The 17,668-nt window shown below is 49.6% G+C and overlaps 2 protein-coding genes across 2 annotated transcripts; both read right to left on the bottom strand.

The window, feature by feature from the left end:
* Positions 1-1,171: 1,171 nt before the first annotated feature.
* Positions 1,172-12,396, bottom strand: Ess2 (ess-2 splicing factor homolog). Its single transcript, XM_027924305.2, has 10 exons — positions 12,221-12,396; positions 11,131-11,299; positions 10,944-11,039; positions 8,461-8,630; positions 8,246-8,363; positions 7,788-7,921; positions 6,859-6,961; positions 6,123-6,232; positions 2,497-2,612; positions 1,172-1,947 (listed from the first exon to the last, which is right to left on the bottom strand). Exons 1-10 carry the CDS (start codon positions 12,353-12,355, stop codon positions 1,668-1,670), a joined length of 1,431 nt encoding a protein of 476 aa, XP_027780106.1. The 5' UTR covers positions 12,356-12,396; the 3' UTR covers positions 1,172-1,667.
* A 3,170-nt stretch (positions 12,397-15,566) lies between these two features.
* Gsc2 (goosecoid homeobox 2) lies at positions 15,567-16,974 on the bottom strand. Its single transcript, XM_027924223.1, has 3 exons — positions 16,719-16,974; positions 16,358-16,611; positions 15,567-15,677 (listed from the first exon to the last, which is right to left on the bottom strand). Exons 1-3 carry the CDS (start codon positions 16,972-16,974, stop codon positions 15,567-15,569), a joined length of 621 nt encoding a protein of 206 aa, XP_027780024.1.
* Between the last annotated feature and the right edge of the window lie 694 nt (positions 16,975-17,668).

Raw genomic sequence — 17,668 nt, 5'->3', positions numbered from 1 at the left:
GACCAGAGGCCGGTGCTCAGGTATAGGCAGACTCATGGTGAGGCCTATGGCAAGAGGACTTCTGCCATGGTCTACCTACCAGGCCCACACTTGTCTGCCTCTGACCTGCCCCTGTCCCTGAGGCCTCCAGGGCTGAGCAGCTCCATGCCTCTCCTTCACTTCATGCAGTGCAGCCTATGCTGACCCTGTTATACTCCTTCTCACAACTCTTTGCTCAATGTCCTCCTCTAATCCCTGGGGTCATTTGAGATTGGCTCAGCTGCTCATGGGCCACCCTTATCATCATCCAGGGGCAGTCCAGATGAGGCAGTTTGCGGGCACCTTCCCCACCACTTGGGCCTGCAAGCTCTATGAAGCAGCTGTTGGTGATGGCACTGCCCAGTCTTTTATGTTTCCCGTTTGATAATCCATCACTCCCCAGAGCATGCTACCTACATGCTAAGTGCTTGAGGGTCATCAGTACCTCCTGCCTCCCACTTCCTGGAGGCTCCCAGGGGCTAAAGTTCAACCTTCCTTCTTAGACAAAAGTACACAAGGCCCCACCTTTCTGACCACTAAGCATCCTAGCTTCAACTCCTGGAGGGTCCCAGGACAGCCACCCCAGGAGCTTGCAGAAACTCACTTGTGGGGGAGCACAGGTTAGCAGAAACCCTAGTCAGGTATCAAATGGCAGATGTCAGTCTCTGGACTAGCCTCCAGAAAACATCAACAGTTAGGGAACAGGCAAGAGGACCAACACAGAAAGATTGGAGAAAATGGCTTGTACAGGTCATAAAGCAGGACTCTGTTCTGAGCTGTATCAGGTGTTCCCTAAGCCCCTTGAATAGTGGGAACTCTGGGTCCCCCAGAGGGTATAGCCTGTGACCCCCACTTGAGGCCTGAAGTCACTGGTTTGAACTAAACCATGACATGACCCTCAATTCCATGGATAATAGGTATATGAGCCCAGCTGGCCATCAATCACTTGAGGGTTGGGCACCCATGTCTCAGACCAAGAGCAGTGGGGGGAGAATACAGGCAGGAAGGCAGAGATGGTTCTGTTCTGAGCTGGAAGTCAAGTGCTGGGAGAGGGTGATGGCTGAGGCCACCATGAAAGTGCCTCATACAGAAGTAGGGTCTGTCACACAGGACCTACATGGCTGTATAACCAGAAAACCACACAGGCTCAGAGTTCCAGATGACCATGAGGAATATATTTCTGGAGGCTCCATCACTTCCTCAGAAAGACCTGTGAGCTCAGCTCAGAAGGTAGCTAAGGGAGTCACAGAAAATAATGGAGGAGCCACCCTACCCACAGCTTCCTCCCCTGGAGGCACCCTTGCCTCTAATCCTGAAGTCTTAAGATAGCACAGCTGGCCCAAGGAGGTCCCAGGGCCCACTCAAGGAGCAGGGCAGAAGGGCAGCCTGGCCAGAATGTGCCAGGTGTTCTTTAATGACATAGAAACTTTCAGCAAGGCCCCAAGGGACAGCATGGGTGCTGTATCCCAAAGGGAGAGGGCATGTGTCCCATGCTGGCCTGGCTGAGGCACAGCATCTTTCATCTGTGATTCCTGTGATGATCAAATGCCTCCGGTCTGTGCCTGAACTTCCAGGTGGAGTCCTCTGCTGGGTGGACAGCTGTCCTGAAGGTTCCACACAATGTCCAAGGGCCCAGCACAGGCCTGGCTCTAAAAGAAGTCTGAGGCTTTGCGCCGAGCAGGGAGCTGTAGTAAGTTGTCTGTGATGGAGGCTGGGTCCTGTGTGAGGGGTGTGCGTGTAGCAGAACCAGGGGCTGGTGTGCTCGTGGGGGTCTGCGGCCCACCAGCTGGAGTCTTGAGGTGGGTTGAACGTGCTGGGGATGGTGTGTAGCTGGCCCGCAGGGCTCGGTCTGTATACTTGCTGGCTGTCCTGCTCACAAGGCGTTGCAGGGCTGGGGACATGGCTGGGCTCAGGCCTTTGGGAGTGAGGCTGGGATGAAGGGATTAGGGAGAGAAGTAGGGTTAGGTATCAGAGTAAGGCCTCCCTCAGCCCCTAAGGAAAAGCCTTGTCAGAGGTATGGTCATTCTGAACTGAGGAAGACAACACTGGGTGGCTTAGCACACAGCAATCAGACTGAACTTGAGTTCAACTGATGCTGTTGCCTTTGGCTGTGAGGCTGGATAGACTACAGACCTCTGAAAGTTGGAGTTCCCACCTCTCTCCAAGAGGAATGATAATAACACTGTCTCCACAGGACTGATAGGAATTCATAATGGGACAAATTGCCTAAAGGTGACTCTTAAGGACAGGTCAAGGAGATGTAGAGGAAAGAACACAGAAAGAGTCCTGTAGCCTGGTCCACATGCAACCATAGCAGAGGAGCAGCTACAGCACCTACTGCAGAACCCCATGGATCTGCCCTGGGTTCTACCCTATAAGCCATACATCCACATGGCTGAGTGTGGGCAGAGCAGAGACAAGGCAGACACTAGTTCATCCCCACCCATTACCCCTTCCCAGGACCTAGTTGCCCCTTACCTGGCCAGGTTCTCTGTCACTCTCCGCAAGGCTTCTTGCTTCTTAGCTCGATTCTTGGCAGCAGCCTCATTGGCCATCTTCAGGCCCAGCCGCTCCCTACGGCCAGGCTCCAAGATCTACAAGGCAGCAGGCATGTGGGTGGCCTGTGTGGGACCTGTCACCAAGCCAGGCAGTCCCTCACCTGGAAGAACAGCTGCTGTGGATGCCAATCTTTTTTCCCTGGCTGCCATAATCCCAGCAACCCTTCATTGCCACCCTCCCCCATAGCCTATCAAAAGCCCCTACCCATCCTGTCATACCTGTACATTCCCCAGGGCCCCCCTCCTTGCCTGGATTCAACAGGTTCTCAAGGCCAGGACTGCCAAGGTATAAACTTCTGACAAGCCTTCAGGGAAAAAAGTGTCCTGTTTTCATTTTTTTCCAATTATTAGTGTGACAATCTTTTTGTCTTTATTACCCTTCTGTATTTCTTTCAAGAACTCTCCATATGTGAATGTGGCCTCTTTTTCTATCCAAGTGTTTATCTTCTTTTTAGTTGTCTATTGTTGTTACTTATAGAACTTTACCTATCAATTAAATTAAGCTACACCAAATTTATTTTTTAATTATTTGCTTTTGCTTTTTTAAATGACATTTTCTGCTGTACCAAAGTTCATCATTTTCATATATAGTATCCCCTCTTATCCTCAGGTGATGTTCCAAGACCCTCAAAAGACTCTTGAAAACTGAACTATATATTATTTTTTCCTATACAGACCTATAATAAAACTTAATTTACAAATTAGGGGTTGTGCCTGGCATGGTGGATCATGCCTGTAATTCCAGTGGCTCAGGGAGGCTGAGACAGGAAGATCCCAAGAGTTCAAGGTCTGCCTCAGCAATTTAGCAAGGCCTAAGCAACTTAGTGGGATCCTGTCTCAAAATGAAAAATAAAAAAGGGCTGGGGATATAGCTCAATGGTAAACTGTCCCTGGGTTCAATCTCCAGTACCAAAACAAACAAATTAGAGGTTAGGGGATATATCAGTGGTACAGCTCATGCTTAGCATGCTTGAGACCCTGGGTTGAATCCCTAGCAACACACACGCGCGCACACACACGCACACACAATTAGGCATAGTAAGAGAAAAACAACAAGATAAAGTAGAATATTATCATAAAATGACTTAAAACTTATGAACTGTTGCTGGATGTAGTGGCATATGCTGATGATCCCAGTGACTTGGGAGGCTGAAACAGAAGATCACAATTTGAAGCCAGCCTCAGCAACTTTGTGAGGCCCTGTCTCAAAATAAAAAATAAAAAGGGCTTGGAATGTAGTTCAGTGGTAGAAAGCCCCTGGATTCAATCCCTAGCACCAAAACAAAACAAAACAAAACTTATGAACACTTATTTCTCTAATTTCCCATTTAATACTTTCAAGCTGCAGTTGACCACAAGAAACCTTGGAAAGCAAAAACATGGATAACAGGGGACTGTTGTAGCTATTACTTAGTGAAATTTTTTCCTTTACTTTTATGTTTAGAAAGTTCCTAAGATAAAACTAAATGTTCATGTGGCTTGGGAGGCTTGAGGGAGGAGGATTGTAAGTACAAAGCCAGCCTCGGCAACTTAGCGAAGCCTTAAGCAACTCAGCAAGAACCCTGTTTCTAATATTAAAAAAAAAAAGAAAAAAAAAAAAGGCTGGGGATGTGGCTCAGTGTTTAAGTGCCCCTGAGTTCAATCCCTGATACCAAAACAACAACAAAAAAAATATTCACCACTATTTTTATCCTAGTTGTTTAATGGTGATTGTTTTTACCTTTAACCTTTTTATCTTTCTGCAAGTTATTTTGCTATATGTATTAAGGACCCAGTTCACTTTATTTCTAAATATTTTGCTATTCACCACAATTTGAATTGCCATCTTTATAATACCTCCAGTTCTTACTTGAACTGTGGATGGTTTCAGTGCTATTTTTCCTTTGCTATTGGCCATGGGCTCTTGGTCCCAGGGCACAATTCTTACCTGCCCCCTATGGAATCCAGGAACACTCTACAATTAAGCTACATCCTCAGTCCTTTTTATTTTTTTATTTTTGAGATAGGGTGTTGCTAAGTTGCTGAGGCTGATTTCCAACTTGAATTCCTCCTGCCTCTTGCTGGGATCACAGGCATGCACCATCACGCCCAGCTATCCTGAGCACTTTATATTTTCAGACAGGGTCTCACTGATTTACTTAGGGCCTTGCTAAATAGCTGAGGCTAGTCCCAAACTTACAACCTTCCTGCCTCAGCCTCCTGAGTTGCTGGGCAGGGGCACACTTTTCACATGTCAAGAGCCTTAGGGAATGCTTTAATGTATGACAGCATAGATCCCTCTTGGTTATTACTCTCAGGGTTATCTTGGCTATTCTTGCATCCCAGATAAATTCTGAAACCATGGCACCAAAACTTCTGGCAATGTTTATCTGGAGCTCTAGTATGTCTAAGGAGACTATTCTGGGGAATGATGAGCAGTGCCATGCTGGGGGTGGGGGTGGGGGTCCGGGTCCTCTTCGCCTGGGTTTTGGAAAGCATGGTAGCATGGTGCAGAAGTTCTCCTCAGCATTACTCCTAGTTGTTTTGTTTCTATTGCTACACAAGTGATCTATATCTCTCTATCTCTCTCTCCTCTTTTCCTTTTCCATTGCATTTCAAACTTATCACTGCCAATTTTGGAAGGCGACTGGCTTGAGATAACCTTTGACCCAGCCACCAAATCAGACCTATGTGTTCATTCCAGAATCTATACCTGATTTCTTTTGATGGTAATGTAATCTACATCTTCAGCGTCTGTGACAACATAAACTTTTGCCTCCTGTGACCTCTCAACACCCTAGAGTCACAACAGGTAGGAGCCCAGCACTCTGACAGCAAGATGTGCAGGCTCCCAATTCTTAGGTACATCTCCTTTCCCTTTCTAAACTACTCTAATCATTCAATTTTCCCCAAAAACTTTTTGCACAAAGACATCTTGCTTTACCCAGGGCTCTTACAGCCATACCACTCCTCTTGCCCACTTATCCATGCCCAACAATTTCTATGGCCATTGCCTCCAGCTTATCAACCTGCCTGGCACTCCGGAGTCATGTGATACTACCTCACCTTGCTGCATCTACCCAGGCCCATTGACAGCCTCCCTGTTCTACCCTAGGTCTCACAAACTTCACTCTATCCACTCCTACAATACTAGACTAGAATTGTAACATCTAAAATGTACTGTAAACAGAAGCCTTGCTCTGTCAGCACATAGCCCTTCTGAGGACACAAACCATGGTTCACTGGCCCTTGGGCTTGCAGGGCAGTTGGAGTTCCTGTTCTAATTTTGAATTCCTCCCACCTTTTCTGTGAATAGCCCCTGGCCTTCAGGCCCTAGAGACCTTGGTATCTTGGCCCCTGCTCCCCTAAATCCCATGAAAGACCCACCCATCCACCCATCCCACCTTCTTCAGCATTAAGAAGCATCAGTGCTCATCCCCATCAGCTGGACCTGCCTTGACCAGCTGGGAGTCCAGTCCTCTGTGCTTGGTCATGAGCAGCAAGGACTCAGACTCCTCAGATGTCTATACCAAGTCCCTCCCTTGCTTCCCTTTCACCACAACCCACCTTGAAGGCTGGCCCTGGTGTCCTGTCCACATAGGGTGTCTCCGATCCTTCAACTCTCAGGGGTGTGTTCTCAACCTCCCCCCAGGTCATCAGTGGGGACTCATTCACACCTGCAGATGGAGAACCCATAGCTACTCAGGCCAGGGGAACCAGGTGGGGGTGCCACCCCAGGCACTCCCCAACTACCACAGCCAGTTTACTCCACGTGCATCCTAGCTAACATCAAGGCCAACAGCTAGCCCATGCCTGGTTCCAGAGTCCCTGGGAAGAAAGTACCTCCAGCCTCTGAGAGGGAAATGCTAAGGTCACCTGTGAGCCAAGGCAGAATAGACTGGAAGCTGGGTCAGCTGAGCTGCCATCCTAGCACAGGGCACTCTGAAGTAGGAGATATTCAGGATTCCCAGGGCTCCCAAACCTCCTAAAACTCAGGGAAAACCTATGGTGCCTCCATGTACCCTGATTTATATCACAGCAACCAGTACCTGAGAGTTTAGACTTCCTATGCATCAAGGGACTGACCCAAATTTCACTTGCCTCTGGGATGAAAAGATTTGGGGCCTGGTGCCCAGAATTTCTGCACCCTATCCCGCTCTCTGACTTTTAATCTATAAGTACTACCTGCTGACACTATTGAGAGGACTGCAACAGGATAGTACTCCAGTTTACAATTGGGTCTGCCTGAGAGTCCAGCCCACCCACAGCCCCGACCAGCCTGGGCACCAGGCCCATTTCTCACCAGGGGCAGGAGATGGAGTGGCAACAAATCCGAACCCGCCCACTCGGGGGGACTCCTGGGGGATGAGCTCCTTGCCGTCAGGACCCACCTTGCCCTGTTTGTGCTGGAATGAGCAGAAAAGATAGTGTCATGGGAGCTGTCTCCCCAGCTGGCTGATAGGCAGATGGAGAGGAACATGCTAGAAATATTTGCTTTCCTCAGGGAAAAGTTGGGGCCCTGGGGTGGGTAGTCCGCTTGGGGAAAAAGAGGAAGGACTCACCCCTCTGCTGAAACATCTTGAGGGCCTGTCAAAGTAGGCATCTAAGCAAGAATGTTCTCCTTCCTTCCATCAAGGGCAAAACTGACACCCTTTGCCTCTTGAGGTGCAATGCTGACAACAGGGCCTATGCTATCTTTCCTCTGAGGCACTTCTAGGTCTCCCGTCTCTTGTCTCCCAACCTTTGACCCCATGACCATCACAGTCTATCAAAGGGTACCCACTCAATTTGCTCCCAGGCTCACAATCTCTCTGCTCTCTACCACTCCAAGCTCTATCCCGCCACAGCCCACCATCTGAGGCCAGGTTCCATTGCTGGCTCCCCTGGCCCACTGACCCATGTCTACCCACAACCCTGTCTGATGCATAAGCATGGGTGTAAACAGACTTGGCTGGCTCCCAACAGCCTCTTTGCTGGCCCACCACCATCAAGGGATAAGGCATAGATCTAGGCCCACAGAATGTGTCACACCAAGACAGTATCCCAGTGGAAGCTCACATGAATTGAGAAAAGACACAGGGTCCAGCCACATACAGACCTCAATATTTCCACCTACTGAGCTCCACCAAGCCAAGGGACAGTTCTAACTTAAAGGGGCAGCCAAGATGAGAGAGGCCATGCCTGCCCACACCAGCCCAGCCATATCTAATCCTGTTGCTCTCATTGGCTCACCTGGGCATTGAGGGCTGCAGCCTGCTGGAGCTGGGACCTGCTTAAAGCCTGGCTAAAAGGGTCCCGGAGAAAGCGTGTATTCTTATGCACCACCTGCCGGGGCTTCTTAAATAGCTGCTCATCATCAGGGACACCTGGTAGATGAAGCAGAGATGATAATAAGTATCAGGTATATGGGAAGGCCCACCTCAGTACCATGAGCCCTACTGACTAAGAGGTGAGAGCACCCTTTTTCTCAGCCAATTCACCCAGTAAAACAGAAGCATTGGGCCTAGCTCACACTCCACACCTGCAGAGCCTAAACAAAGCTGGGGAGGACTTTACTACCCCACTGACTTATATGAGTTACCCACCTCAAGAGAGACCAGGACCCCACCGAGGCTGATGCTGTGAGGGCGTACATACACAAACCTTATGATCCAAATGCAGAGCCAGAAACACCTGGCCCCACCACTCACCCTCTGGGTAGTACATAAGGGAGTTCTTGGCTTTGTACTTCCAGGTCTCCACACCAGTATGGCTGCTCTCAATGGCTTGGTGCTCTGCTGATGGGAGTTCAAGATTATCTTTCTGCCTCTGTAATCACGTGGGGGAAAATAAGGGTCAGTGGGACCCCAAGGCACAGTGTCCATTGCCTTGGGACTCCCTGCTATGACAGAGGGCCCAGGTCTACCTTCTCAAATTCCTCCTCAGCCTGGTAAAGCCAGGAGTGGCGGGCCCGGCTCTTCTCCTTGGCCACCTCCATGATCTCCTGGAAGGAGGCATTGTCCTCACTCGTATAGCGGCTCAGGAAGACGTCCAGGCTGGGCAGTGGCTCCTTCTCCTCTTCCTCTCCAGCCTCTCCTGCTCAAGGGTGGAAGTCAGGGGAACCCATACAAACATCATTTTGCAGTCATGGGAAAACAAACAATGAAAATTATGACTAGAATCCTCACTTCTGTTGGAAGACTCCCCGTGGGGTGGTATCAATCCACCCCAACTCTTCAGAAAGCCCTCAGATAGAGCCCTAAAGATGCCTGGACAGCTCTGCTCATCTGATGGATGCCAAAAGCATGCAATATAATCTAATAGATTGGGCGGAGGAGGTACAGACCCAGGCATTAAAACAAAATCCCTGATCACAAAAGTTCTGCTGTTGGCTGGCTTTTCCTCTGCCAAAACCATGCAAATCCTGCAGGATCTACCTCCAAAGCCCTCAGGACTTCCCTTCCCTCCCTGGGATTTCCTTAATCTAATCATTCCCTGCTTCCTGGTATTTGCAATACAGGTGGGTAGTTATCTAAGTATCTGGACCTGCCACTTAGCCCCCTGTGGCAGGAATCTTATATGACCTAGTGTTCCGAATGGGGCCTCTGTAATCACGTGGGGGTGCTGGGCCACAACCTCAACCATATTACTGCCACCCCGGAAAGTGGCATACCACTGAGGTGGCACCCTAGTGCTAGAAGACAGTTTTTTGTTTTGTTTTGTATGTTTGTTTTCTATTTTTTTAAGACAAAGTCTCACTATATTACCCAGTTGGAGTCAAATTCACAATCCTACATCAGCCTCTGAACAGCTGGGACTATTAAGAACATCCCATCATACCCAGCTTATAGAAGAGTTTTATCTTCTATCGTAGTAACAACTTTACCACCAGGTATAGGCTAGACTGTGCTCAAAGCACAGCGACTACAGTTTTAAGACCTGGGGTCAAAGAGATATCACTTAAGTTCCATTCCACCAATGATCATCTCTGAGAACTACACAAGTTACCGCCTTTTGGAGCCTCACTTTATCTGTAAACAAGAATGACAAAAGTACCTATCACTTAGGTTATGAAAAGGTTTCCTACGTTTATTGACATATAAGGTATATAAAAAGAAAAGAATCTTCAAATTGCCCTGTGATTCATGCCACCCTTCAATAGAGAATCAAGCTCCAAGAACAAGATCTGTGTTAATGGCAGAGGGAGCTGGGCTACAAAACAAAAAACATATTTGTTTGAACACACTGGGATGTCTGTGCCAATAAAGTATACTGTAGACTAGAACCTGGTAGAACAAAGTATGCTGTCCACCTATATGTGCACTAATATTCTATTTCCAATGAAAAGATAAAGTGACCAAGAAGTCCTACAGTGCATGATATACTTACGTTTAACAAGACTTCAGAATGCTCTTTCCTAAAAAAGATTCCTTTCTAAATTCAGGACGTATCCCATATATCTGTGTCTCATATTCTAGTAAATATGCCAAAAATAACTCATTCATCTGTTCTCCATGTCTGTTAAAGACCCACAACATATCATATGCTCTTCTATATGCAGAGCATTCAGATGGAAGCAAGACAAAGTCCCTGCTTTCATGGAAGTGATATTATTTAGAATGAGGCAATAAACAGGAGTTTTAAAATATTATGACCTGGGGGCTGGGGTGGTGGCTCAGTAGTAAAGCGCTTGCCTAGCATGTGTGAGGCACTGGGTTTGATTCTCAGCACTGCATATAAATAAATAAAATAAAGGTCCATTGACAACTAGAAAATATTAAAAAAAAAAAAAAAAATGACCTAGGCTGGGGTTGTGGCTCAGTGGCAGAGTGCCTGCCTAGTGTGTGTGAGACACTGGATTCTATTCTCAGAACCATATATAAATAAATAAAATAAAGGTCCATCAATAACTTAAAAAAAAAAAAAAAGGTGTTATGACCTACAGCAAAAACACAAAGGCAAGCTGGAAGGAACATAACACCAAAGGTATTTACACTGGGAGATCAGGAAATTTTTCCCTGAAGCAAGTGAAGGAGCGAACAGTGCAGTTATCTGGGAGAAGTGACCAATATGAAAGAAACAATTTCAGGAGACAATGATGAAAGGAGCCTTCCAAGGCCCATGAAACCTGCAGGGCAAGGGCTGGCACACAGCAGACCAGTGAGAGAGAGTAAAATTCTCAATCCATAGAGATGGAACACAGAGAGGCTTGAAGGGCTGTTCCACATTTGGGAGTTAAAACAGATCTTCTGCCTCCTAGTCCAATACTTCCTGACCCCTATTCAGGAGTGGAGACTCCTCAGGGGCAAGAGGTGACTTGAAGTCCCTGGACCACTCTCTCAGGGCCTCACAGGATAAGATTCCCACATAATCACCACTATGTGACCAAAAGAGGGAGCGCTCAATTACCTTCCTCCAGACCTCGGCCCCGAGACCTGGGCTTGCTGCCCACCATTCCAGTGCCTGTGTGCACCTCAGGAGTCTCAAATGTGGCTGGAGTCACATCTGGGGAAAGAGAGAGATGTAGGGTTTAGAGCAAGCCTATAGCAAAGTTCAGTAGATTTCACCCTCTCTGCCACCCACTAGGTCCCCTTACAAGGTGGTGGAGGCTCTCGAGACATCTTGCCCAGGGCAGAGCCAAACTTGATTGCAATCTGGCGCATTCGTTCCAAATCTCCATTTTCCTCAGCCTCCAGGTACTCCTTCTGTGCCTGCAGTTTCTCCACATCAGGAAAGAAATCCCTTTGGATGACTGTCTGAAGGCCCTTTTGGACATAAAAACAAAAGTCAGAGCTGCAATCTGGGTGCTCCACCTCACAGTTCACTGCTATACAAGCTAAAGCCCTTGATGAACCTCCTTCAGCTTCTGCCTGCTCTAATAATTGCAGCTTGCTTGAAGGAGCTCAGGGGCCCTTTGTAGTGAGGTTGAACATCCCATGTGGCCTTGCTGCAACATCCAACATTTACTAAGTATGCTCTCCATGTCCATAAAACTCTTCTCTCTCCCACTCTTAACGGGCGTTCCTTTACTGACTCCACTTTCATACCAATCAGACCACCTTCACTGTACCAAGGAGTTTCTATTTCCAATCCAAACCTTTCTCGAGTGACTTCAGCCAGTCACTATGGTCACATAGTGAAATCCCCAAATCTGCACCTCCAGCTAGACCTAGCTCTGGAAGCAGCAAATCTGTGTAACCAGCTGTCCATTAATACTGCCAGTCAGTACATCCTAGAAAAGTCCCAAATTTAACCAGTCTAAAACTAAACTTTATACTAGTCCTTCCTCCTGCGTATTTGAAGTAGAACAAACCCCTCCTTCTAGGGGCTGCAGCCCACTCACTCAATGTTGTTGCCACAATTGCAGACTAAGTCAAGTCCTCTTTGCCACCATCCTTCAAGTGTGTCAAACTCTTACACTTTAATAGAAAAACTCATGTCCCCGACCCTCGCCACAGCCGCCTCTACTTTCCCCTGAAAATATTGCTAGTGCCTCCTCAGTTAAGGACATCTCCCTCCCCACCATTTACTTGGCTTTCGGGACTGTCCACACCTCAAGAGCAGGGACTCGGCTATTCCACTTCCACTAGTGGACTGGAGAGCCAAGACTGGAGAGAAAGAAACCGAGAGAAGCGCAAAACCAGGGAGGGACCCGGAAATCGCCGGCGTTTCACTGAGGTGACTACCTCTATATACTCTTCCTCGTCCAGGACCCGCTGCTTGCTCCTCACAGCTTCGGTCTCCCCAGCCGATCGCTTCCTCTGGGGCCCCGACGCGGCCGGGAGCAATAAGGTCCGGGTAGATACTCCCGGCGTCTCCATCACTATCCCAGAACCGCTCGGGCGACGGTGGCGCGTCACAGGGTATGGGGCGACCGGAGCACCTTTTCTGCCAGCGCCTCCCAACAGTCAGCCAATAGGGAAACAGTGCTTTTTTAGCATCCGTCGGCGCTCCGTAGTGACGTCATTACTAACGCTGGCTCTCATAGGAGTTGTAGTCTTTTTTCCCCGCCCCGCATCATTCATGCCTGACTGATCTGTGGACACGAGGGGGCGCTGTGGTGGGGACTGTTTGATTTGTTCATGCTAACGTGAGAAATTTCAGCTTGGGGGAAATCAAAAGGCTCTGGATTTGTCACCAATAATCACTGTATATGTTTCAGTGTGTTAACAAAAACACATTCATCAGAAAACTTGATTATATACACATTCCAAACTTTATGCAAAAAACCCCAAGATAATTCTTTCTTGGCAGTTATCTAACAAAAGATTAATGAAAACAAAGAATAAGAAAGTTGTTCAATAAAGAAATGTCTGGTTACAGGAGGTCCCTAAATACCAGAGTGGTCTTCCAGAAGAAAGCCAATTCTCACTGAAATGGAACAGAAAGTTACCTAAGCATTTTTCAGGAATTCCTTCCGAAAGGGAGGTTTTTTTTGTGAATTATGTCAAGTGAACAAGTTCTGCCCCAAGAATGATTTAGTTGAATTTTGCTTTTTCAATATGTGGTCATCCATTCATTCATATGGACTCATTGAGGACTTCATGGTGATGTTCCTGCTTTTAAAGCTAACAGTCCAATGGGGAGGAGAGAAACTATTTAGGTCATTCTACAAACAAGTCTAAAATAGAAGCTATGGCAATGCAAGAAAATTTTTTTATTTGGGGAATCTTGACCTAATGAGGCAAGTCAAGGAAATTTCTCCAGGCAGAAAGTTATTGCAGATCCAAAAGATGAATGGACAGGCATTGTTGAACCAATGAAACAGGAAGAGCATATACAAAGCCCCAGTGGTGGAAGGGAGCAAGGCAAATCCCAAAGCAGACCTTTGCCATACACAGACAGAGTTCAGTGAGGTGTGAGATGACACTGGAGTGGCAGAGCCAGCCTTCACAGAGCTTCATGAGTTCTAGTGAGTTTTACCTTTATTCTGAATTAAGGGGGAGCCAAAGTAGGTACAGATAGACGAAGTTGGAGATTGCAGCAATGGTGAAGGTGAGAAGTGACAGTAATTTGCATCAGATTGGTGCAGTTGGAACTGAAAAGAAGGTAGATTCTGAGATATATCTATGTATTTATTTGGAAGTAAAATCGACTGGCTGTTGGACTGGGTATGGTGGGTGAGGGACAAAGAGCAGTTGGACAATTATTACCTCTCTGGCTTATGCAGCTGGTTTGCTTACTATAGACAATGTGACCTTGATGAGCCTGTGGGCTTCCTGATGGAGTAGTTAGGGGGGAAATTTGATATAAATATCTAGCTCAGGGAAGAGGCCTGGGTTAGCAATGTGAATGTGGCAGAGAGATGGGAATTGAAAACTGAGGGTGGAAAAGGAAACCAATAAAAGAAGAGGGGAGCACTTGGGACTAAATTTCAAGAATGCTTATATCAGTGGTCAACTTGAAGGGGTTCAGCTTGCCAAGGAGCAATTAGATAGGGAGGAAACAGCTCAGGAGAGCAGCAGCATATGGAAGGTGGAGTTCAGGCAAGCTCGGGTTGTGATTGCCGTACACAATGATAAATGGCTGTTCAGCCAAGGAGGAAAAGAGACACATCACCCAGCAACATGGTGGTGCCCCAGGCTGCAGGGGAGCTGACCAGGACACAGTCTTGTTCACCTTGAAATCTTCAAGAGCAAGGCCAGGATTCAGGCAGAAGTTTTGTGACAGCCCAGTGTGTGGTGAGAATGCCTGTCTTGGAGGTACCCAGCAGTGCAGGGGCAATTCTGGCTGGGAGACATGGTACCTTCTTGGTGTTATCTGAACCGGTCATCCCTAGAGAGCCCCAGGAGCTTCAGCCCTAGCTTCCATTGTCTGGCTTTTATGAATGAACAGTGTCTCTTGTAGATATCACTCCCCACAATCTCCAGGACCCATAAGAAGAGAAAACAAAGTGCTCAAGCCAGATGAGGTGTTAGGTGCCTCTGGCACACTGCATGAGTCCACTTGGAGAAATGGAAGTCTTGTTTTACACTTTCCTTCATCCTGGGGCCAAAATAGTAGAGGAGAAAGCAGATATTTCCCAAGGCCATGTGTGTGGTATCACCTCAATCCAACCTTGTCTTGCCCTACCCTAGATGGCAGAGGTTGACCATTGTAAGGGAGGTAAACTCTGCTGCATAGAAATCCCCAGAGGGAGGAAGCCAAGGACCCTTGTCCATGAAGCACTTAAAGGACAAAGCAGGCCCACAGAGAGTCTAGCCACCTTCCATGAGCCAGTCTGCTCTGTTGTGGGCACCTGGAATAGGGACTGCAGATCTACTGGGCTGAGTTCCCAAAAAAGACTTTAATTCCCCATTCCCTGGAAAGAGATAGTAGAGGCAGCTCTCTCCTGGATGTAGAAATGGAGCTAGGGCAGATCTGGGACTCTGAACTGCTTCTGTGGTATTTGTAGTTTTTATTTATTTCTTGATATCACTATAAGGAGCAGGTGAGAAAGCTTCTGAAAATTACCTCATCCAACCTTCTTATTCTGCAGGTCCAGACACCAAGGCCCAGCATAGGACATGCAAAGTGGCAGCAAGCCCAGGACTGTGCAGACACCACCATCCAGCCCCAGGAGAGTGGAAGACCAGGTCTGTGGGGCCCATATCCCCATGAGGAGAGGAGGGAATCCAGCCCGCCCAGGGGTAGGGAGGGAAACTCCTCTGGGGAGGATTCTAGATGCAGGTGTTGACAAGTGGTATTTCCTATTCTGGGGTGAAATCAATGCCTTTCTGTGTGGTGAGTGGGAGTTGAGGAAGCTGTTGCTCTTTTGCCCCACTCCACCCGAAGGGAACCTTCCTGGTTCCTACCTTATTGCCACTGGGGAAGACAGGACACTCAGGTGCTTGCTGTCCAATCCTTCTATGGGGCAGTTAACACCAGACACACATATACTGGCACCCCAGCATTAGCTCCAGACTGTACGAAGCTGTGCAGACTGATGGAAGAGGCTGCAATGTTCTCCTAGCTCCTGTTCAGGTAGGTCTCTCCTCTCTCTTTGTGAACCCCAAAGATCATGGTCAAGATCAAGAGTAGCTCCCAGATCCATCAGCATCTCTCCTTAGGAGGTTTCTTGGTCGCGGGCAGGAGCCTCGCTGACACTGATGCTGATGCGCGCTTTTGGTGTCGCCACTTGGCCCTGCGGTTCTTGAACCAGACCTGAGGAGGAAGAGGAGAAGGAACTGATGGGACTCCCAGGATCCGCGTGCCCCCCACCCCCACCCCGCGCCACTCTCAAGGGCCAGACCTGGGTAGGGGCTTAACCACAGGGATGTGGGTGGACTAGGCCTGCGGAGCCAGCACCTTAGTGGCGGTACACCACATTCCCTTATCTGCTGCAGATAGGGACGAATGGCTCATGATGCAGGATGGAAACCCTTTTCCCACCCTTTCCCGCCCCAGCCTCTGCCCAGCGGCGACCAGGACGCCCCTTATACAGCTTGTGAATTTCTGAACTTCCCAAAATCTGGAACATGAACGAATGCCTCATTTATCACAGGAAAAAAAAAAAAAATCGGGGAGGGGAGAGAGAAAAGTTTTAAATAATTGCAAAGAAAACCAGTCTTGCCTCCCCCCTCCAGTTCCAGCTACATCTTCCCGCACATGCATGCCCCCGCCTACTACCCGCCCCGGGACCGGCCCTCTGCCCCATTCGCTGTATGGAGGGCTCCTTCCTCTTCTGCGCTGGGTCGCACTATGCCAGGCGGTGCTCGGGACGACGCAGTCTTTGAAAAAGAATGAAAGCCGGAGGCGCGGACTCTCTTGCCGTGGACCCTTTAGCCGTCCAGCAGCAGCCCGCGTGCAGTCAGCTTACCGGAGTGGCTTTGCCCCGCACCCACCTCCACGCGCTCCTCGCGCAGGTGGATGCGGCCAGCCAGGCGCTCGCGCGTGCCAACGTCGGGGTACTGATTCTGCACAAAGAGCGCCTCGAGCGCCTGCAGCTGCTCCTCGCTGAAGATGGTGCGGTGGCGCCTAGTGCGTCGCTGTGGGACTGGGCCTCCAGCACCAGGGAGAGTCGCAGAGCCTCCAGCCGCCGCGGCTAAGGGCAAGGGCGCCGCGGGCCCCAGCCTCAGTGGCCACGGTAGCCGCGCGCCTGCAAGGCGAGGGCGCTGTGAAACACAGGGCAGGAGCCAAGCTCCCCACCCACTACTCCGCGCCCAGAGGTCCCGCGTCCCGCCCTCACACCCTGCGTCCACTCACCCAGCCCCGCAGCCGCCTCCGGAGTCCTGCGGGATGCTGCGCGGGGTCCACAGCAGCAACAACAGGCGCAGGACACAATCTCAGGCGCCCCGGGTTCCCCGGGCTCCGTGGGGCTCTGTTGGCCGCTGGGCTGCGGTGGTCGAGCAGCCCGGGTTGGGGGACTCCGTTCCGGCAGGCTGGAAAGGATGTGCTCGATAGAGAAGGGGCAGGGCCGCCCAGGGCCCCTGCGGCTCGCGGCACCCCCAGCTACCGCCATGCCTGGCCCGGCCTGCCGGCCTGCCTGGCCAAAATATATACGTCGGGGGGGAGCGCGCGGTAATCCCCAAGCCGGGCGCCAAGTCCATGCGGGCTAATCCCGCCGCTCGGGTTCAGAGCACGCTAATCCTCGATTGCGGCGGTGGCGGGAAAGCCTGCTCCGCCTTGGCGTGCGGGGGCTGGCGGCGGCAAGGAGGGAGCATTGTGCCCCAGCAGCGCCCTCCTGTCCACCTAGGGCCGTCAGCGCAAGCGGAAGGATTGGAGAGCTGTCTCCCCGCCGCCCACGGGGCCTGGCGGTCTCCTTTTGCGGTGAGGTACTCAACCCCAGGACTCCCCGAGATAGCAGCCTCCAGAGCACCGCAGTGCCTCCTCCCGCCACGGCCTTACCAATGGCTGCACTTCTTCGAGACTAGGTTGGCTCCCAGTCCCCTTCAAGGCATTTTTATGGCAGGTGAGCACGCCTGGAGAAACCTACCCAAGCCGCTCAAACTCCTGGTCTTCAAATTTCTAGTATCTATCTTCGGATGGGCTCTCAAACCTTGGGCAGTCTCATCGCGAACCCACCTCACATTTACCCCAAACCTCTCACCTACTTTGGACCCCGGGTCTCAGCCTCATGGAGAAATTCCCATAAACCGTCTGTCCGGTGGACCCCAATTCTCTTGCCTTCGCTCTTGGGTCAGGGAAATCTTCCC

This window comes from Marmota flaviventris, chromosome 1 (assembly GCF_047511675.1).
Source record: "Marmota flaviventris isolate mMarFla1 chromosome 1, mMarFla1.hap1, whole genome shotgun sequence".
Classification (NCBI taxonomy): domain Eukaryota; kingdom Metazoa; phylum Chordata; class Mammalia; order Rodentia; family Sciuridae; genus Marmota; species Marmota flaviventris.
Note: the sequence above shows the minus strand (reverse complement) of the source record. Positions and strands in the feature narration are given on the sequence as shown.

What these genes read in the sequence shown, in the direction of transcription:
- Gsc2 (XM_027924223.1), bottom strand. Translation starts at nt 16,974, where the DNA reads ATGGCGGTAGCTGGGGGTGCCGCGAGCCGCAGGGGCCCTGGGCGGCCC. An exon ending in GGAGGCGGCTGCGGGGCTGG is followed by an intron (nt 16,612 to 16,718) that starts GTGAGTGGACGC and finishes CTCGCCTTGCAG; the next exon opens with GCGCGCGGCTACCGTGGCCA. An exon ending in TGCGCGAGGAGCGCGTGGAG is followed by an intron (nt 15,678 to 16,357) that starts GTGGGTGCGGGG and finishes CTTCCTCCTCAG; the next exon opens with GTCTGGTTCAAGAACCGCAG.
- Ess2 (XM_027924305.2), bottom strand. Translation starts at nt 12,355, where the DNA reads ATGGAGACGCCGGGAGTATCTACCCGGACCTTATTGCTCCCGGCCGCG. An exon ending in CCTTATGTACTACCCAGAGG is followed by an intron (nt 7,922 to 8,245) that starts GTGAGTGGTGGG and finishes TTCATCTACCAG; the next exon opens with GTGTCCCTGATGATGAGCAG. An exon ending in CACCAGGGCCAGCCTTCAAG is followed by an intron (nt 2,613 to 6,122) that starts GTGGGTTGTGGT and finishes GCTGCCTTGTAG; the next exon opens with ATCTTGGAGCCTGGCCGTAG.